General features: G+C 35.8%; 1 protein-coding gene across 1 annotated transcript in view; it reads left to right on the forward strand.

The window, feature by feature from the left end:
* Positions 1–759: 759 nt before the first annotated feature.
* Positions 760–23,459, forward strand: part of LOC150102350 (tRNA wybutosine-synthesizing protein 4-like) — a 182,441-nt gene continuing 159,741 nt past the window's right edge. Inside the window, exons 1-3 of the mRNA XM_090399562.1 lie at positions 760–923; positions 6,895–7,021; positions 15,631–15,668. Coding sequence (XP_090255688.1) covers positions 15,642–15,668 — 27 coding nt within the window. The 5' untranslated portion in view covers positions 760–923; positions 6,895–7,021; positions 15,631–15,641. The remainder of the gene's footprint in view (positions 924–6,894; positions 7,022–15,630; positions 15,669–23,459) is intronic.

Here is a 23,459-nt window from a genome sequence, read left to right on the forward strand (position 1 = left end):
TGTTATCGGAATATTTCTAAAAAAAAAAAATGCACTAGCAGCCTGATTCCACTACACGAATTCCTTTTGTGAGCTTTATGTTTGCATTTTATTAGAGGTTTGATTTTGTTTCGCTGGCTTGATAGCTGTTAGAACAATTGTTTCTCATGAGATACTAAGCAAAAACTCTCTTCAATATTTTAACAATCCAATGTGAGAAAGTTGTATTTTTCAAAAGTAAGTTTTTATTCCTTGCATGGTCCCTTATCAAACCGATAAAGCCTTAATCAATCACCAATCAAACATTTCTGGACGGAGTTCGTGTCTTTTACATAGTGCAATACAAAAGCACCACCGATAACGAAGATTTATAAACTCTCTAGTCAATTTTAAAACTTTTAAGGTTCAAATTCAATCACTTGGCTGTTGAAAAGGATGTGTTCATAATATCTCTTATTTCTATGATAATCACATGAAACTGAAGCTTTTGGGCTCTTTACTGAATTAGAAAAACAAACAAATAAAAAAAAAAAGGTTCACCAACAGAAATTTAAAATAAATACAGATTCTTGAGGTGCTAAACTTTAAAATTTCCTGAAGTGATATGTTATCTGTATCCTTAGCCAAAGAGTTCTCCACAGTTATTTATTTTGATATGTGGAGAACATCAAGCTATCAGTGATGTGGCTATCTATATTTTTTGATTGCTGCTTGTCATTCCCGTGGATGGATAAATTTTAGAAAGCGCACAGCTTGTCATTGTAAATATAAGGTGTGGAGGTGGAAATGTTATATATGCAGCGAGGAGTGTCTTTTGTGGCAGTATTACTTATAAAGCATATATTTTATTCTCTGTGAAATAAATGTTTATAACCACACTATATTAAATAAATAACATACGAAGGTAAAGTGTATTAAAAATAGAGAATTCAGACACTGTCGAGGTTTGTGGATTTAGTTGAACTGAAACTTAGTCTTCCATCAATAAACATTGATGGAAGACTAATGATCATTTTGTAAATTTTTTTAAACAAGGATTTGTTTTATAAAATAATCTGAAGGCATTCCTAACTATTAGAGGTACTCAATTCCAGAAATGTCTGATCCAGATTCCAATTAGCAAATAGTCTAGGGGGGGGGGTCTCTACATAGTAACGTATATTGATCTTAAATGAGTCATTCGGGTAGTTGGCGATGTGAAATAAATAAAATTCGAATTCCCACAGTAGTGAAATAATGCATGTAATTCTCATTGTGTTGAACAGAACTGTTTCAGATGTGGCATATACGAGGGGGGGGGGTCTGGAAAGTCCTGATTAACACCTAGACAAAAATGACTAACTGATATAACCACAAGAAAGAACATACGAGGATATAATATAAGTTACCTTCATACTCTGCCACTAGTATGTTCTTTCTTGACAGTACCTCTGCCAGCAGAGGTACTGTTAGAAATGATAATTTCAGTTTAGATGATTGTAGATGGTAATGTACATCATTTATATTGCTGTGAAGTGGTTACAGAAACTTTTTTTTGTTGGTTTTGTTTTTTTTTGTTTTTTGGAATTATTTTTGTAGGAAATTTTTTACAATCTGTGAAATATGGTTTTTACTAAAACCATATTTCACAGATTGTAAAAAATGTAAAAAAAATATCGTTTTTACTAAAACTATATTTCATTCATTATATATAATGTAATTCATTCATTATATGTGTGAATGAAGGAATAAATAAGAACTAGAGGCATACAAAAGGAGGTGAGAGATTGCAACCATTCCACCTACACAATCTCGTGTCCACACACACACACACACACACACACAGCCTTGACATTTTCCTCTATATATTACTATGTTTGACCTTGCTCTTAAACTTTCATGAACGGAAGAGTAAATGGCAGCAGGTTTTGGCACTAGCTGATCAGGAAGCCTCCAGATTTGTTACTATCAGGTTCGATTTTGTGTACTATTTAGCAGCTGGGCTGCAGAAACATTTTACTGCTGTACAATCAAATGGGGAGGGTCTGGACCCTTACAGTGAGATTGACTTGTTGTTGAAAGTATCGCCTACAAGGCATGTGAGAAGGGGAGGATCATGGAAACCAAAGCCATTGCTCTGGTGACCAAGCATGACTGCAAGCTACTTCAGGCCTCCAGTAAGCAACATGGTTTTATTTCACTGGGCAATAAAAGACATCTAGAGGTCTAGTAGTTGGCCTCCAACTAGGAAAAGTATGCCTTTTTGTGGCAGCAATACTTTACCAGATATGCCAGAGCCTCATTTGTGGAAACGTGGTATATCACAGGGAGGTGGGGATGATTTGACTTGAGTGGCTATATATTGTGTGCATGGACAGCCCTTTAATAGCCCAAATAGTGCCCAGTGCTATGTTTTTATAGCAACAGTCATACTTTACATCCAGATCTCACTTGATGCCAAAAACTGCATAGACTATATCCCAATCAACAACAACAACAAAAAAATTATTCCAAAATGTAAAAAAACTTACAGAAAATAGATATGGATTCTGAATACAAAATTCTGTCAGCAAAATTAAAGCTTAAATTCAAGACAGCAACCAACAGAAAAGAAATTCTAGGAATCATCACTTCAAAATTAAATGACCCCAGTACATAATATGTGTTTGATAAGAAAATTAATTACACAGGTATTTGTTACACTATTATTATTATTACACAGGCATATTTTCATAATGAGTGTTATGACTTCGTGGGAGTCACAAAAACAATAAAAATATACCGTGTAATAATAATCGGTTAACACAGCACAACAAATACAAAGTCTATCATACCACTCCTTAAATCCATCCACTGTTTACACTTTTATCACCCTTCAGATGATGCATTCCAATCCACTATTTCTTTTTCCAACTTGCAGGGTCTATCCCTAGAAGTTGGAAAACGCCTTGTTCCTTCCTCTCATTCTATCATATCAAAAATCTCACCAGAGTCAGTCTGATAACCTTTCAATAGCTTAAATGTCTTAATAATATCTGCCGTTGCCTTTTTTTTTTATCCACCATATTCTATAGTTAGCATGCTTTCAGTCCTCATAACCAATGTTGTACAATCCTCATTTCTTTATCCCTCTCTGCATCCTCTCCAAGATTATTTTATTATTATTATCCAGGCCTCCTGGAGTCAAAAGACTCATCGTGGGAGGTCATTTTTAGGAAACACAAAGTTTATCATACCACTCCTTGAACCCATCGACCGTTCCCACTCCAACCACTCTCTCTCTCAGGCAATGCATTCCAAGGTTCAACCACCCTCCACGCAAAGAAACCACTCCTCACCCTCTTGTGCACAGCCTCCTTTTGTAACTTCCAGGGATGGTGCCTTGTCATCGCCCCTTCCTGCTGTTCCACCAAGTGAAAGAACTCTCCAATGTCTACCCTGTAACTGCCTCTCAACAGTTTAAAAGTCTCAATCATGTCACCTCTCCTTCTATCCACCAAACTCTGCAGTCCACATTCCCTCAGTCGATCCTCATAACTCATATTGTACAGTCCTGAAACCATCTTTGTTATCCACCTCTGTACCCTTTCACAGTCAATTTATCCCCTTCAAATCCTGAGGACCAAATCTGAGAACAATAGTCTAAGTGTGGTCTGATCAGGGCCTTATACAACGGAATGATAACTCTTTTATCTCTGATTATTTCATTGCCTTTAAATCTGTATGACCATATTAGCCAACGCATCAACTTCAATGAAATTTAATTACACTCCCAAGCTTCAGAACATGGAGTACCCCTCAAATATCCTCACAAAATTCAAAAAATTGTCAGTATATGCATTACTTTCATCTACTGCTCTTGTTATTCTGTTGTAGGCAACCAGATTAACTAAAACAACAGCATACATTAACAAATCCATGCTGGCCTGCTTAAATAATATTGCTTTCATCTTACCAGTTCTCTATAGGAGTTCTTAACCACAGAAAAATACAAAGTGGTCTGTAGTTTTACACCTCTGTTCCACTTCCCCCTTAAGCACGAGCACAATCTTAACCTGCTTACACTCTCCAGGAACTTTTCCTATTGAACAACTTTCATTAAACAGCCAGGTTAATGGCATAGTCAGTTCCACAGTATATTCCATTAAAACAAAAGGCAAAATTCAATCTAGCCTCCCCTCCTGCCTTACTGATATCTAGTTTGTTTACTCAGTATTTGAAATACATCCTATTCATTCATTTCTAATGCTTCACCCTCCTTATTTCTCTAGAAATAAAAGCAGCTTTACCAGGATGATAAACAATCATCTGATAAGTAATCAGATAATAAGCAATTAAATAGCTCAACTCTATCATCTCCTTTGGTCACCTGAATCCCATCTCCACTTGGCAAGATAATCTGCCTACAATCATTTTTCTTCCTACTGGCCACATAGTGAAAAACCTTCTTAGGATCCTTCTCATATTACAGTGACTCTTCTCTTATTCTAATTTACTCCCCCACTATTCTGCTCGTCTTTCTAGGCTGAGCCTTATATTTTTCATACTTAAGGTATCTTAAGAAAAATTTCTTTTAAATTTTTAAAATTTTGAATTTTGAACTTCTACTTAATTGTTTAAGTAAAATATTGTTTATTCTTAAGTACCTCCCATTTCCTACTGACATCTCTTCTTTCACATGCCTTTAGTCATTATGCTGCTCCAAGCTGGTTCTAAGTCTGTGATAGTTGCCTGCCTTATAGTTCCACATGAATTCCCTTTCTCTTGATACTTCTACATGTTTATTCATCCTCCAAGTGAGGACTACATGGTCACCCTCACTAACTGGGAGTAAGTATGATATCTTAGTCACAATCAGATCCTTGAATTTTACGACTAAGTCCAAATCTCTTGATTTCGATCCTTATGTTCCCTCGAAAACATGCTGCCTAAAAAAGTTGTCCCTCACAAAGTTAAAATATTCAGTTCTCTTAGTATGTACAATCTTCCTTTGCCCAGTTTATATTTCTATATTTGAAGTACCTATAATTATCGCTCCAAGTGAGGACTACATGGTCACTCTCACCATCTGGGAGCAAGTATGATATCTCGGTCACAATCAGATCCTTGAATTTTACGACCAAGTCCAAATCTTTTGATTTTGATCCTTATGTTCCCTCGAAAACATGCTGCCTAAAAAAGTTGTCCTTCACAAAGTTAAAATATTCAGTTCTCTTAGTATGATCTTCCTTTGCCCAGTTTATATTTCTATATTTGAAGTACCTATAAGATCACTCACTTTGCACTTACCACACTAGTTTTTCTAAACATTTCCTGCTCATCACTATATTTCCTGATCCATAGCAACATTCCACTGATTATCTTGTCCTATAAACTTTTATCTCACATGGTATACTTTGAAGGTATACCATGTGAGATAAAATTGTCATTTCTAAACTGATTCTCTATCCTGAGAGAGCTCAGTTCGTCTTGTATCATGATGAATTCAACATCTAATCCTATCAGATCTTTCTCCTCTTAATTAACCAAGTTTCACTGGTACCAACAATCTTTGGAGAGATTGAGTGACTAAAACCAGAAACTTATTCCTGTTATTTAAGAATCTTCTCTTCTTTATGGAGTCAAGTCTTGAAAACAGATTTTGGGAAAAAAGGGAAGAAAATTTCAATATTAGGTGTACTAAAAAGGGGGGGGGGAAGGCACTTAATAATAATTGGTTTACTCCTAAAATAATAAACTTTTGTAATCAAATGAAGATAAATGAAAAGGTTACTGATTAACCTCTGAAATTTTTTTTAATTCATAAAAAAACTGTAGACAGTCAAAAATTAAAATAAAAACTTAATGTAAAGAAGCAAAATCAAAAACTAGATATATCATAACCCAGTTACTCATCATGATACAGAATTAATATACAATAAAATAACTTTCAAAAATTGATGAATTTAATATTAAAAAGAAAAGGTGAGACTTATCTGACAAGTGAAAAATTTCTGAAGAATGGGTTTAAATTTGGGCTGACCACTTCAGATAAATTTTTGTAAAAGCTAACACTGAGAAATTATTTTATAAAATTGATAAAAACAAGAAGATTCCAAAAATATTAAGGATGGAAATAGACATTATGAACAAACAAATGAAAATGGATCAAGAGTAAGAAGAGATGATGGCAGAGTTTTGGAATTACGAAGTAGGAAAACAGTAAACCTTTATTTAGTGCAGGTATTCAGAAATACCTGATGACTGGAAATTGGAAGAATAATTCCCATACATTAAAAAAAAAAAAAAAAAAAAAAACTATATTCAGCAATGTGCAAATTGTAGATCATGAACCCTGATGAAGCCATATATTTAAATTATAATAATTATGCAACCAAAAGAAAAAACACTGTTAACAAAATATAGGAAAAGAGCAAATGGGGTTCAAGTAAGAGAGAGAGACCACTATACCTGCAATATTTACTCTATTACTCTCATAATATAATTTAATGGAATAAATGCAATGCAGAGAGAAATAATTAAACATCCCCAGGAATACCATGTTAAAATTGTAATAATGCACACAAAACATACAAGAAACAGTAAGTGGAAGAAATGAAATTAGATTATATGAAGACTAGTCTTATGAGGGCCACCCTGTATCTGTGCTGTGACTAACCTTTGATGCTGGACAGAGGCCTAAGAATTAAAGTTTCCCAAAATTTGGGTAGTTTAATATAATCATATTTATTAAGGTTCGACTGTTTTTTTTTTTTTTTTTTTTTTTTTTTTATAATCCCCTACTGATTTTAAAAAGTCTTAAGTTTGTATTTACTGTGATGGAGCATGATAGTTTTCTTTCGTCTCATTGTGTGCAAGGTATCCAAGGCATATCTGCTAGACCAGAATGACAATAGTTGTCGTGGCTGATGTATTTTTTTATATTCTTCTAGGCAGATGTTAGTAGATCTCCAGTCTGACCATAATATGATAAGTTATAAGAACAAGGAGCCTTTTAAACACCTTGAACAGAGAGGGAAGGAAGTGAATCCTTAGCAGAGAACAGAAGCCAACTTCAAATGAGGTTTGAAAGTAGTGCAGAGATTATATTTCTTTCAAGTTCTGGCTATTTGAGATGATTAAGCTTGCTGTTTAATTATTTCCCTTTGTGCTATATTTATTTCATTAAATTGCTTTATTGGTCTAAACCAGCACCTAAGCCTAAATACTCTTGTACTCTATTAAAATTACAAAACTGATGTGGGGGGAAAAATAACTTTATTGCTATTTTATATACTTTAAACTAGCACTTGGCCCATTAAACAGAAGTAAATTTTTGAAATATTGTTTTTGTTATTGTCATCAGGCCTCTGCGGAGTTCAAAAACTTGTAGGAGGTCTCACTGTCATAATAGTTCATCATGCCATGCTTTAAATACATTCACTGGCTCTGCATTTGCTCCTCTCAAGCTGTATATTATTATTATTATTATTATTATTATTATTCAGGCCTCCAAGGAGTCAAAAGACTCATCGAGGGGAGGTCCCCCCTGAGAAACACAAAGTCTATCATACCACTCTTTAAACTCACTGACCGTTCTCGCTCCCACCACTCCATCAGGCAATGCATTCCACAGATCAACCACCCTCCACACAAAGAAACCACTCCTTACCCTCTTGCTCACAGTTTCCATTTGTAACTTCCAGGGATGGCCTCTTGTCATCACTCCTTCCCACTGTTCAACCAAGCGAAAGAACTCCCCAGTGTCAACCCTGTAACCACCTCTCAACAGTTTAAAAGTCTCAATCATATCACCTCTCCTTCTTCTATCCACCAAACTCTGCAGTCCACATTCTCTCAGCTGATCCTCATAACTATCCTTGTACAGTCCTGAAACCATTTTTGTCATCTGTCTTTGTATCCTTTCCACAGTTAATTTATCCCCTTCAAATCCTGGGGACCAAATCTGAGAACGATAGTCCAAGTGTGGTCTGATCAGAGACTTATACAACGGAATGATAACCCTCTTATCTCTGCAGGTCAGTGTCCTTCTCATAATAGCAGCAATCCTCTGTGTTACCTTCACCACCTTTGCAATATGTCCCCTAAACTTCAGATTTCTATCAATCATCAACCCCAGATCTCTTGTCTCCCCTATTTCCTCCAGTATAACTCCTCCCATAGAGTATGCAGCATCCCATTGATGTTTCCCAAACCTCAAGACCTTACATTTTGCTGCATTAAACTGACACCCCCATTCATTTGCCCATCTATCTAGCTTATTTAAATCCTCTTGCAGGGCTACCACATCTGCACTATTACTAATAATCCTTCCCAGCTTCGCATCATCCGCAAACAACTGAATATCCCCCTGCAATCCACTGGCTATGTCATTGATATAAAGGTTAAACAATATAGGTCCTAGTACTGAGCCCTGTGGTACCCTAATTGTAATCCTCTGCCTCCTGGAAACTGCTCCACCATACACAACTCTCTGATACCTATCAGACAGCCAATCCTGAATCCAGTTGACCAATCTGACATCCAGACCCATGTGCTGCAACTTAAATATCAGCTTATCATGTGGCACCCTGTCAAATGCCTTCGCCAAGTCTAAGAAAATTGCAGTATATGCCTTTCCCTCATCTAATGTTCTTGTAACTTTATTATAAAAGGCTAGCATATTGCTAAAACAAAAGCGTCCTTTCACAAATCCATGTTGATTCTCACAGATAACATTACCCTCATCTGTCCAATGCTGTATACGGTCCCTCACTACTTTCTCTAAGATCTTAACAACTACTGATGACATACAGACTGGCCTATAATTAGACACTTCCAGTCTGTTACCACCCTTATGCAATGGCACTATCTTACCTTCATTCCATTCCCTGGGCACCTTTGCCAAAGCTAGACTTTCATTGAAAAGCCACGTTAAAGGCACTGTCAATTTCCTAGCACATTCTCTCAAAACTCGTGGTGAAATACCATCCAGTCCCACAGCTTTTGACATCCAGAGTACTCAGTATCTGAAACACACTCTCCTCCTGTACCTCCAGACCTCGAACCAGTCCTATCCCTCTAGCATTAAAACTGACTCCTCTAGGATGAAATACTCCAATAAAGTGTTCATTGAACAATTCCACTATGTTCTCTGCATCAGTCACTCTATTCCCATTTTTATCCCACGATATCATTCTTCCACAGTCATTTCTCCTCCTACTGGCCACATAGCTAAAAAATTCCCTAGGATTTTCTTTGGATCTTAGGGCCAATCTCCTCTCATATTCCAGTTTCGCTTTCCTTACCACACTAGTCACTCTTCTGGCCTGTGTCTTATATTCCTCATGCATCTCTTCACCTGTCTCCTTATATATCTTCCATAGCCTCTTTTTCACATGCAATTCCTGTTTAATATTGTTTGTCATCCACTTTACTCCAAATTGCGTCGTCTTCTTCACTCGTGGTATACAACTTACCATTGCTGATAACAAATATTCTTTCACAATTTCCCACGCACTAGTGATATCCCGGCCTTCCAATTCCTCCCTCCATGAAACTTCCCGAAGTTGACGTCTAAGACTATTATAATCACCTGCCTTATAATTCCACATAAGTTCCCGTCTCTTTGATACTCCTGCATGTCTATTCATTTTCCAAGTAAACACCATATGGTCACTCTCTCCAACTGGTGGGAGAGACGTCAACTCAGTTATTATCAACTCTTCTGATGCTATAACCAAATCCAAAACTTTTGAACCTCTTGTTCCCTCTGTTACATGTTGCCTAAGACATTTGTCCCTCAAGAATTCTAGAAATTCCATTCCCCTATTGCTACATGCATCTTCCTCCCTCCAATTTATACTACTGAAGTTAAAATCTCCCATAACAATCATTCTTCTTGCACTTGCCAAACTTAGCTGTGTAAACATCTCCTGGTCCCCATCTTCTGTGCTCCTGGGTCTGTAGCAACACCCCACTAAATATCCTGTCTTGCCTACCTCTACCTCACACCATACGCTCTCAAAATCATTTGTCTCACTTCCTTCCAAATTTTCACTCTTAGAGGACATAGGTCATCACTTATCATGAGCAGTACCCCACCACCACGCTTTCCCCTCCTATCCTGACGAAAAATGCTATACCCAGCGACTTCTATTCCTGTTGTTATATCCTCTTCTGTCAACCACGTCTCAGTGATCACAATAATTTTTGGCCAGGTTGATGCTATCTGCGCCACCAATTCCTCTCCCTTATTCCGGATACTCCTGGCATTAGTATAAAGCATATAAATGCCATTGTTTCTATACCCAGCATTATCCCTTCTAGACTCCACTGGGCTCAGTGTTACCTGACATTGTCTCCCTTCTCCCAAGTATCCATTCCCACAAGAGGCCACCCCTGCTATCATCCTCCCTGGGACACACTGACTCGTTCAGAACAGCAATCTCTCCAGATGCCTATGTCCTTCCTCATTCAAATGTAAACGGTCTCTCGCATACAATTCCTCTCTTTCCTGAAACGCACTCCAAGCATCCACATATACCAGTCCTCTCTTGTCAAACATTCTCGCTATTATGCCATTCAATATCACTGCTCTTCTGCTCAGCTCATCATTATCATACCTAGGCAACACGCACACTATTTTTCCTCTCTCTCTCTTCTTCCATACAGTCTCAAGCAAAAATCTCATATCTCTCGCTGCCCGACTTACATTACCACTCAAGTCATTCGTTCCTACCATTACAATCATCTCATCCACCCTTTCACCTCTCTTAATTGCCATAGCCACCCTTTCTATTGTTCCTCCTGGCAAACACTCCTCACGCATCCTATCTTGAACACCATGGATCACTGAGTCGCCATACATTATACCTCTTACCATTCCCTCACTCCTATTGTTTCCATTCCCTCCTCTTTCATTCCCATACCTCTCTCTTTTACTGTTTCCATTCTCTCCTCTTCTAGCACTCCCATACATCTCTCTCATTCCCTCTCTCCTACTGTTTCCATTTTCTCCACTTCTAGCACTTCCATATCCCTCTCTCATTCTGTCTCTCCTACTACTGTTTCCATCCTCTTGTCTTCTAGCATTCCCATACCTCTCTCTCTCATTCCATCTCTCCTACCGTTTCCATTCTCTCCTCTTCTAGCACTTCCGTATATTCCAATCACACTCTCCATGCAAAAAGTCTACTGTTCATCTTCCCCCTGTTTACACTCTCCTTATATGGCTTCCAGAGATGCCTAGGTTCCCTTTTCCATGAAAAAACCTCATTCACATTAATCTGTTAATAATCCTTTACCAACTTATATATCTCGGTCATACTGCCCTTTTATCTACAAGGGGTATTTGGAAAGTTTTGATAAATACCTAGACAAATATTATATTAAAGTAACTGATATAACCACAAAAAAGAACATACTAGTAGTAGTTTATGAAGGTAACTTATGTTCTTTCTTGTGGTTATATCGGCTGCTTTAATATCATTTTTGTTCTAGGTGTTTATCAGAACTTTCTATCCCCTCTGTACAACACTCTGCAAATTGCATTCTCAAATCTTTCTTCTTACTCAACATTCCAGACACCACTTTAGTCAGCTATCTCTGGATCTTTTCCATATTTCTTCATCCTTTTGAAAACCAGGTGACCAGATCTGTGCACAGTCATCTATATTCGACCTGATCAAAGCCTTATACATTGGAACCATGACATCCTTACTCCTACAAGTTATTGTCCTCCTCATCATTGCCATAATCCTCTATGCTATTCTCACACTTTTAGCAATGTGTCTATAAAACATAAGGTTCTTGACCACCATTGCCCTAGATCCCAGATCTCATATACCTTCTCTTAAGATATCTCTGCCAGTTGCATACTCTGCATTCCATCTATGTTTCCTAGATTTTAAAACCTTACAGCTGGTCCCATAAAGCTTTGATCAGACCACATATGGACTTCTGTGCTCAGATCTGGTCACCAGGATTTGAAAGGGATGAAGTAACCTTGGAGAGGGTGCAGGGATAACAAAAATGATATTAGGACTGTATGACATTAATTATGAGGGCAGTGGGAATAGGTGAGACATTTAAGCTGCTGAAGGGTTATTATCGTATTAACACTGAAATGGTAGAACAAGAGAAAGGAGCAAGGACATGGAGCCATCTCTGGAAGTTGCAAAAGGAGGTGATGAGTAAAATGGCAAGAAGTAAGTATTTTGCATGGAATTCATTACCTGAGAGGGTGGTGAACATGCAGACTGAATGATTTTAAGAAGTGGTATGATAGACTGTGTTGATCAGTATTGACTTTCCGTGATGAGTCTTGTGACTCCATGGAGGTCAGGAAAATAATAATAACATTGAACTGGAACATCTCTCCTGTCCATTCAGCTAGTCTCAAGTCCTCTTGCAAAGTTGCAGTTTCTGCTCTGCTCATAATTCTTCCCAACTTTGTATTATTTGCAAATAGCTGCATTTCACTATTCAACCCTTTCCCAATGTCATAAATATACAAATTAAACAATAATGGCCCTGAAACAGACTCTCATAGCTGTTTCTGGCCCTGAAACAGACTCTCATTTGATCATTTTCCCATATGTAACCTGCTTCAAATCTAGCATACTAATCTGCTATCTAATCCCATCTGTTGCAGTTTAATACCCAGCATGTCATTTGAAAAAATATCAAGGGCCTTTGAAAATCTAAATATACTGCTGTGTATGTAGCCCCTTTGTCCAATGCATTTGTTACCTCATTATAGTAAGTAACTATTTGTTCCTATATAGGGAGTAGGCAAGTCTGTTTTAGTCTCTCTAACTTGGAGACTTGGGGGGACAGTTCAATCTCCACCAGGAGCCAATCAGAAATAGCTAGCCCAAGGTTATCACTAATTATACATCGCAGCCAGCGAAGAGAGGCAGTCAAGAAATGCCACCATTTCCTAGTCGTCCCTAATCCTAACGCTATGTTTACTGCCTGAAAATAGTATGAGTTCTATGGTTAATTTTCTTGAGTTTATAGGATGAAAAGCCCGACTTTCTGGGAGAAAAAACCTGCTTGCCATGCCAAAGATCGACTAACTCAGTAACTGGTTGAAAAAATTTGTTTCCTGATACGTATCCGGAATACTATGATAGCACATGATACCATAATAGTATTAGGTAAAAAACTTTACATTATTACTAACTTGATCTTGAAAACTTTTCTCCAAATTATCTATCTGTTAAGACAACAATATTGTCAGATATTATATTTTGGTCTTACCTGAGAAGATACTTCTTACTCCATCAATCTGCCTAGATCTTTTTTTTTTTTTTCTTTCTGCTATCCTTCCATGAAGCTTGTTTTGCAAATCTTTTGTCTTCCATTCTGTTTAAGTGATCATACCGCCTTAGATCAGCTCTGGTCACACATTCCTGAATGATAACAATGTCAAGTTCCTTCATTTTTATATCTTCATTTTTAATAAGATTCTGCCACTGATGCTACCTGTTCATTCTCCTAATTTTTCTCAGAACTCTTATTTCTGTGGTCTTGTCTCTCTAATTTTATTTCTAATCCAGCTCTCAGATGTTAAAATTGGTTTGAACACTGCCTTGTACACAATTACTTTAGTGTTTTCACTAACTGCTCTCTTACTCCATGTCAATTTATATGGAATAAGAGCATTTAGGTATAAGGTCAAGAGAGAGCATTCAGATGTTCTTACATTTAAAATTTGGGATCCACTGATAGCAAAATACATGTTCTATTGGTGAAATTATACTAAAGGAAGTGGAGGTGGCAAGAGATCTTGGAGTGATGGTTGATAGAAATTTAAAGTTTAGGGGACATTCAGGTATCGCAAAGATGATAAAGACCAGATGACTGCTGCATTAAAGAAGATGCTGACCAGCAGAGAAGCACTACTCTTATAGGAATTGCCACACTTTTTAGAGTGGTGATTCCATTATATAAAGTCCTGATCAGAGAACATCTGGATTACTGCACTCAAATCTTGTCACAGGATTTCAAGGGGATTGAAGTAATCTTGGAAAGAGTGCAGTGGCAGATTAAAAATATGATATCAGGACTGTACAATGTTGGTTATGAGGCAAGACTGAAGGCATGTGAAAAATGTAGAGCTTAGTGGATGGTGGAGTGATTATGATTGAAACATTTAAACTGTTGAGAGGTATTTACAAGATTGACACTGATGAGATTTTTCATACAGTAGACAAGGGAAAGCACCAATTTTTTAACCTATTCTAATTTCTTTCATTTATAAGTGCTTCTCTGTCTCTTCCTCATTATTTTGGTTTCACTCTAATTAATTTGCACTACAGTCTTTGCTTTTTTTTTATGTAGGTTTTCTATAATAAACTTTAAGTTCACCTTTCTGTTTGTAAGGATCACATCTGTGATATATATGATGCAATGTTTGTCTATTTCTAAATATTCTCACTTTTTTTTATAGGATGAACTGTTTTAGCAGTTCTTTTAAGGAAAAGTTAAATTAAAATGGTGAGCAAAAGAGATGCCTGTATTATCACTCTTAGTATTTAATGTTTCAACCTCTCCATTTTATTACTGCAGTGGTATTTTTATAATACTGGAGTATGCTGTATATACTACTGAATATTTTTCATCTTTAATTTGTTTTAATTTATTTAACATTTATTTTTTAAGAGCAGGGAAGAAAGGAGACTCATTGCAACAGTGAAGCAAAGTGCATACCTTTATGGACATGTATAATGTCCATAAGGTGGGATGGGAAAAGAAAAATCGTGTTTTAGCAATCTATTTACTTATTAAAGTGCCTGTGCAGTTCAATGGAAGTGGCATGTGCCATTCATGGCACTAGACTGCCCAAAGAAAGAGAATTGTCAGTTCTATTCTAGTCACCATTTAGAGGAACTTTTATTAAGCCTTGTTTTTAACCATTTCCTGAGTTAGTTGATCTCTGGCATGGGCAAGCGGGCTTTTTCTCCAAAAAACCTCAGGCTTTTCATCCTGTAAACTCAAGAAAATCAACCATAGAACCCATACTGAGGATACATAACAGGAAACAAATATAATGGTATTTAGTTGCTTTAAACTGATATCTCCATTCATTTTCCCACTGTCCACTTTATTCAAATCCTCGTGAAGAAATTAACAGAAATGTGTAACTGTTAAGTTTGATAACATGCTCATATATGCTTAAAAAAATATGCACTAAATCTGAGCCTCTTTTCTAATATCAGAAACCATTAAAACATTATATTGTTTAATTAATATTACAAATGCACTTATTTATTTCAGCAAACTACATTCATATATATATATTACATAAACTGCAAAAAATTATGCTGAGAAATTTGTGGAAATGCTTATGTGTTCACAGGATACGTTAAGCTGAGAAAATTGGTTTGTAGTTACATTAAGTTTAGGAAAATTCATCTTTCTTTATTGAGAGACTTCTAATACTTGGACTTCTGCTTGATAGTTATAAATATTCATTTATTAGAATTGTTAAGTCCAGATAACTAAGGGTTAGTGAGGATTGAAACTTCGATCTCAAAAGTCCCAACTTTGTTCATCTTTAGCTTGAAAAATGTTAAGAGGATGAGTGTCCACAAAAATCATGCCCAAACCTTTTTATTTAATTTAATGGAAATATATAAGTTTTGGTTTTACATATTTTATTTATTTATTTATTTTTACTTACAGTAATTTTTAAAATGAAGAAATCAAGTCAGACTTTGGCTGTAAGTATTTCTTTAGGATGGATAATTGTATAATATCATTAATTGCTCATCTACATTAACCACCTGACTTTCTATGATGCATTATTGATGAGGTTCACAAATCCAGTCTATATCTTTTTTCTGAGTTGTTTTAAATGGCCTTATTAAAATTCATTGCAAGGTGGTTGATTGACTGCCACATGTTAAAAGAATTATTTTCCAAATATAATTCACTGTGTATTTATATGTAATTTATTCATTCATAGTGATTATTTTTACAATTATTGTGCATTAATACTGTGTTTGGACTAAAATGTAGATCATTTTGTAACCTTGTTTTAAAGCCAAACATGAAATTTTGAAGCAACTTCTCATTGCCAATAAAAATTGTTGCTTTGCTTTAAAAAAAAAAAAAATAAATAAAATTAACTTCAGGATGTTATAATAATTTTTAGGCGTTCATTTGAAATTTTTATTTTTATTTTTTTAATTATAAAGAACAACTTTATTACATTAGAAAGCCTTTTAGAATTTGTGATCCTGTATTTAGAGGAGAAAAAAAAAATAATATGATATAGCCTTAGTTCTTATTTAACTTTATCATTCTGATGACTGTCTTTCTCAGCATTGACTCATCCATGGATGAATGAATGAATGCCTTTCTCAGAATGGGCTCTTAGAGTCAATTCTGAGAAAGACATTCATCAGAATGACAAAGTTAAATAAGAACTAAGGCTATCTTGTCCAGACAATTTGAAGGTGTGTTTCAAGCAAAGGGGTTGTCACTCATTATTAGGGATTTCTGTGATAAAGTCAGTCATTGTGTGTGTGTGTGCGCGCAGTCTGGTTAGAATATTATGAACACTCCTATTATTTGACAGCTGGTCATTCCAAGCAGGGTGGAATGGCCAACTGAGTAAGGGAAGTGATCTGACAGACTGTGATAAAGGCTTAAAGGGTGTAGTATCCAGGAAATGCCAATATTCTAGACTTTTTCACATAGTGCTATAGTTAAGGTCTTTCAAGAAAGGACAGATACTGGGCAGAATAGCATTGCAGGCCCAGTGATGGGTACCTATGCCTCATTCCTGCTCATAGTAATACAGGTTGTCCCACCTTGTGTAAGCCCACAGATGAAAAACTGTTTAATGTCTCCTCCTCTGTATGGGCCTCCACAGCATATAGACATGAAGGCAAGACCTCCATGATTATGCCTAATTATTGATGATTATTGTCTACCATTTGCATCTGAGAGATATCATTGGATTGTTGAAGAATGTAAAAAAAAAAAAAGTTGCCTTTTAGGATGAGTTTTATTTCCAGCTATACTATGGATGATAGGCAGAGGGTAAAAACATGGCAAGAGGACTCACCCCAATATCACAGTCCAGCATAATCAAGCAGGAGGCAGTAATGGTATGAGAGGTGCTTTCCTGAGAATTTCTCAGAGCTGTGTTACCCTTAGACCGTACTATGAATATTGCAAAGTACCTCTACATTATCTGATCAAATCATGGTGATTGCTTTAGATATTTTCAATAACACCTAAAGCAGTGATTTTAGTTATTATCATAGTCATCATATTTAAATCTCATGGAACATTTTTGAGATTATTATGTGGATCAAGAGATCTTGCGAATGGAAGCCTTATGCCATGGTGCATGGCAACAGTTCTCACAAAAAAGAGGGGGAAGCCTATGAACTGTTAGGACAATGGTCATAATATTTATATTGGACAGTGTATGTGTGTGTGTGTGTGTGTGTATATATATATATATAGTTTATACCCACACACCACACACAAGCAACACCTCTCCCATATCTTATTTGGCCGTAAATTAATGGACCATACTTTCTCGATGCTCCTTGTGTGTGTGTATGTCTGTGTGTGTGTGTGTGTAAATTCTGAATAGATACTTTCTGGATACGCCTCGTGTGTGTGTGTGTGTGTGTGTGTGTGTGTGTGTGTGTGTGTGTGTGTGTGTGTGTGTGTGTGTGTGCGTGCGCGCGTGCGTGCGTGCGCGCGCCTTCATCATCAGCCATTGTCAATTCACTGCTGGATGAAGGCCTTTCCAAGATTACTTCAAAACTGTCTGTCCATGGCTCTCCTTTCCCATGTCACTCCTGAAAATCTGATGACATCATCAATCTGCCATGATTTAGGTCAGCAGCGCAGTCATTTTTTCATTTTTCCTCTTGTGGAATCCAATCCAGTACTTCTTTTTTCCATCATTAATCTTGTCTTCGAGCAAGATGGCAGACATGTACCATGAAACCATATTATGTATCCAACTACTATTGAACTGTTCAGTTACATCTAATAAAGCTTTTACACTACTTACTGCCTTGTGTTATTTCTGTATCTTTGTGTCCCTATTAGTACCTTCCAGTGGCATTTCCGGTCATCCTTTCCTATGTGAATATGGTTGATTTTGATGTTCTCTACCTCCCCTCAAAGTTTGTACATGGAATTTTGAACCACCTTGTATATATATGTATAGAAATACATCTGCTGAATTTCTATAAGTGGTATGTCCAGGCTACAGACCTATAAGTTAAGTATAAGTAAACAGTATGCTTAAATAAATTTAAGTCTGTAGATGAAATTGTCACATGTAATTATTGTTGCACTAAATAAAGAAGTTAAAATAAATCTCTAGTAGTTGCACCGCCCTGCTTATTTGAGATGCGAAATGGTAGAGAAAAGACAATGTGTTTTAGTTTTTGTTGGTGAGATTATTATTAAAAAAAATTTTTTTTTCTTCTATAGTGCAATAATAACCATGACATTTAGTTGAAAAAATCTGGGTTTGAATCCTGTATGGGATTACAAACAAACAAGCAAACAAAGGATCTTTATAAGGCCTTTTCAACTGAAAGTATGTTAGCCATCTAAGTATATACATATTTAAAAAATATTTGATACAGTTGTGGATAACAGTTTTCCAAACTTTTGGAATAAAAAGGCAGTCATACAGTTTGAGGTTGACTAATGCTAAGCATGTTCTTTGAATAAACATTCAAATTTATGATTACTGCTATGCAAGAGTTTGGCATTTTCTCACTGGATCCTGTGGCTAGTGTTGTTAATTCCTTGTTGAACCAAATCAGATGTATAAGCTTTGATAAGCTGAATGTGGCCATGATATTTTGAAATAAGACAAACTGTGAGAAAATGGAACATTCTGCTGCTATCCTGGTATTTACCTAGTTCTATGTTTTTGCAATTTTTCTTATTTTGGTCAAATGGGAAGATTAAAAAATGTATTTCAGGATGTCAGAGCCATATTTGGCTTATTAAACCTTATAAATCTGGTGTCTAGTTCAACATGGAATTGACAACATTTGCCATAGGATATATTGGGATGATACCAAATTCCTTGCATAGCTAAAATTATAAATTTGAACATTTATTCAAAGAAAATACCGAAGCTTTACTATGTCAGCTTAGTTAAATTATTTAAATCATTAAATGAGGATAAATCAAGGATGATTAACAATTTCCCAAAAAAATTTGGGAAATTGTTATCCTCCATTGTATGAAATGATTTTTTTAAAATATATACTTAACCCTGTAGGGTTTCATCCTTCTACTAGTTGTAGAAGTTTTTTCATTTGGTTTCAAATTAAATTAAACTTGCCAATAAATTATATTCTTGTTTAAACCTTTATCCATACATAAGCAAACAAAGTTTTCACATGAAGTTCTTCTTCATGACTAGGCTACATCTATATAGAGGCTGATGAACTCACATTAATTGCCTTAGCATCCCATAATGCAAAGCACACATCCTTTCAAACATGTATAATATGAGAGAGAGGGGGGGGGGGGGAAAAAGGCTTCCGCTCTTTGATATCAGCATGTAGCCAAAGGCTATCATTTTTTCTTTTTCACTAATCTCATGCATCTAAACGACCAAAAGATCAATTGAAACTAAAGAGCAAAGATGACTGATACCCAGGTTGTTAGCATTATATAAGTTAACTGCTTTGACTGCCTGAATAGCAGAATTTTTAACACTGGAAGCCCAAATCCTCGATATTTCTTTGATAGTTAACTGCCTTCTCTGCCTGGGATTGTTCTGTGGTCATCGCTGCAATTGATCATAAGACCACAGTGAACTAAGAGGATGGAACCATTTAAAAGACCTCTCTTAGTAAAAATAGACAGAATTTTATTTCTCCCTGGTTATTGCATAATATGGGTGGTCTACACTATCTAGTCAAAAATTTGGTATCTCCTAGAATGCTTCTTTCTAAATACAAAATTCGTCAGACTGAACAGTAAAATTTCCATAATACAATAATGTAAAGCATATGTATGTCATATTGCTGGTTTTCAAATCGATGTTTTTTCCAAATTTTCCATAAATGATATTTTAATTTGTTAATTGTAAAAATCAAAATTTTCTTCCTATTGCTAAGAGAGAGAGGATGTACTGCAGAAAAAGAACCAGTTCTGTTATAAGTAAGGGAATGCCTAACACATTAGATCTATTCCAAATAGGCAGGGCAAGAGGGCATCTGTAGACTGCATGCTTTATCGTTTCCAGTCTGTAACAGATGTCACAAAATGGATCTTTGATGTTGAAGTACTTCCATTTGATGACATATACTGGATGGTGACTATATGCAGTTCTCTAAGCAAGATCCCTCCTATTAGGGTACCCTTGGCATTTCAGTAAGTTATGAAACAAAGTGTTATTGTCAGTACTCAACTGTAGAAGTTTGCAGTGAAAGAGGTTAAAGATTTCTATCTACCAAGTTTTGCTTTTATTAATGTGCTAGAATGTTGTAGCAGTCTTAGAGTTAAACACAGAATGTTACAGTATTCAGGAACAATCTCAGCTTTTGGACCTTTATAATCATTTACTCCAAATAGCAGGAGATAAAAACCCAGTTAGTACCAGAGAAGGGTCTGCACATTTAATTGGTCTGCAATATTTTTTGGATTTTTAACTGTATTGCTTAAATAGCAGATTTTTAACACTGGAAGCCCAAATCCTCTATGATTCTTTGATAGTTGAAAAATTCCTTTTTAACTTGGTACCAGCTGGACCAAAAATTTGCACAGGTTTGCTATATAAATGCTTTTCTTCAGATTCTGTAATGTCTATAATATTTATTATGTAAATCAGGAAAGCAATAGTACTTAAGATCAGGAAAGATTATGATCTTAAGGTACCATGGCTTTAGAAGAAAAGGAAAGTGACTCAGTTTTCCAGTTTTCTAAGGTTTCAATGTTTTTATAAGTTCTTGAACTGGTAATATTGGGTAAGTGAAAAAGGGAATTACAGGTGTAGCGAGAGGTTCTCTGTTAGGGATTAGTCCAAAGAGAATGCTTCCGAAATTCCATTTTCCAAAACAGTTTTAATTTTGTTTTATCAATGTTGACAGTTAATCCTGCTGAATTTTTTCAAAATACCAAAAAAAATATGTATAGAATCATTATCCCTCATAGTGCTTACTATATCATCAGCATATGCTAATACCTTATTTTCCTTCATAGTTGAAAGAACTGTTATCCCTTGCACACCGTATGTATTATAAACTTCTGGCAAGAAAGGTTCAAGAACCAATCCAAAGAGCAAGGATAAAGAGGGCAACCTTGCATGACTCCATTTTGAATTTTGATCAGGTCTGATAAGAACCCATTAACTAGGAAGCAGGTAGTTGAATTGTCATAGACTCCTTTAATATTGGATAGCAGCCTTTTGCTATGCCAATTTGCTGGAGAATGTGGAACAGAAAGGGATGCTAGACATTATCAAATGCTCAGTAAGGTCTATTGATAGCAGTGTCATTAGCTGCTTTTTCATGTTAACTAGGCAGAGGTAGATCATGTAGAAGAAACTGATTAAATTCTACTGCTCAGCCAGGAACTCCATACACCTGTGTGCTTTTCATTATTTATCTCATTCCTATTTTGAGCTTGTTATTGATAATGCAGAAAAATATCTTTTAGTCAGTATTAGATAGAGAAGTAGGTCTCCAGCTGTTGATTAAGGTATGATCGCTATTAGTTTTTAGAATGAGGACAGTATGGTCAGTGACTGACCAAGATAATTTTGCTCTCTGGGCAGACTCCTTGTGTGATCCCCTTAAGTTTTTTTTTTATACTTAAGTACTTTCTAATTGTAAGTATAAGTATTTTTTCAAATTATTAATAATTTCATAACTTCATTATTTCTACTTATCATTTTTATTCACTCAGATATACTACATAAAAAAGAAACAAATAAAAATAATTACAAACAAAAATTATTGATTTCACTGTAATTTTAATTTAATCAGTTATAATTTAGATGTATTTTTTCTTTATTTTAAATCTGCAAAAGTTTTTATTCTTTCACTAATGCCTATTTTCTGAGCAACAGCATTTTCAATAGATAACAAGGCTAAAAAATTTAATCTCTCACTCCCCATTGTTGATCACAAATATGTTTTGATAAGTTTTAATTTGCTAAAACTTCTTTCAGCTGTTGCTACCGTTATAGGAATTGTCAGCAAAATTCTCATTGCGACCCACGTATTTGGAAGTATATTCTGCAAAGTGCTTGCTTTTAAATTTGTGAAGTTTCTAACAGTGAATTGATGTTTTCCAGAAGTAAACTTTCATTTTTTAATTTGGTTTTTGCAAATCATTATTTTCATTATTTTTGGAAGGAGCACAAGCTCTAAGGCCCCAGTGCCAGCCTTAGTTTTGGCATCCCCTACATTTGGCACCCTGGGTGGGTGCCCTGTCAGCTCTCTCCTTAATCTGGCATTGAGTATGGCTTGCTACAAAAATACTTCGTATGTGTCCTGTAGAGAGAAAAATAATTAAACAGTATAACTAGATAGTGAAGAATAAAATCTCAGGCACCACAGTGAAGTTCTATCCTTAGATATGATCTTAATCAGGTTTTTTATGGCTTGCTACAAATTCACTTGGTATGTGTCTTATAGAGAGAAAAGAATTAAACAGTGTAATTAGAATAGGAAGAATAAAATCCCAGGCCTCACATTAAAGTTCTGTTCTTAGTCCTTCAGGTCCTGAGGATTTCCTTGTCTGGCATTCTTTTTTTAGGCTGGGTAACTTCAGCTGCTGTAATAGGTCTGGCTAGCCTGTCTTGGATATTAACAGGAAAGCCATTAATGTTCCAAGAGTTATAATTTCCCAGAGTACTATTGCTTCAGATTTTTATAGTGTTTTTGAAATGAGTCAGGGATGTATTTACCCAAGGATAGGTGGACATGTCTTCACCATCCATGCAGATTTGGGTGATAGTCCTTTTATAGCAGAATTTGGTTAACTGTTCATCGAAGAATGCAGGTGAAGGACCGTCTGCTATGTGCTGCTGTATTCCTATTTTAAAATTTCTTCCACGTGTTTCTTCTTTTTCATTTCAAGCTCTATTTTGATGTTTCCAATGATGTGTGTTGGTTTGCTACAAACCAGCTTCTCTGTTTAGACAGGTCTTTCAACTTTTTCTTTTGAAGAAAGCGTGTTCCTTTCCCCCATTCAGTCATATTCTGGTTGGTTTGTTTGAATTTAACCATGTTTCCCAGTTGAATTAACATTATTCCAGTTTGGACAGTAGGTCTGGAGTTTAGTTGAAAAGATTAATGGGAAATTTGGTGGAAGTCTATATTGTCCAGAATTGATCTTTACTTGCTCCATGCAGTAGAATTTAAGTAGAACTGGATCATGATCCAATATGTTGACATCAAGATGTTTTATCTGAATTATCCTATTTATAAGGGAAGAAAAGATATAAATTTGATCAAGATGGGTACCAATATATGTTTATGCAAGCCTGGAGTTTAGGA

Source organism: Typopeltis vanoorti, chromosome 10 (assembly GCF_054136105.1).
Source record: "Typopeltis vanoorti isolate ZY-2024b chromosome 10, IOZ_Tvanoo_1.0, whole genome shotgun sequence".
NCBI lineage: Eukaryota > Metazoa > Arthropoda > Arachnida > Uropygi > Thelyphonidae > Typopeltis > Typopeltis vanoorti.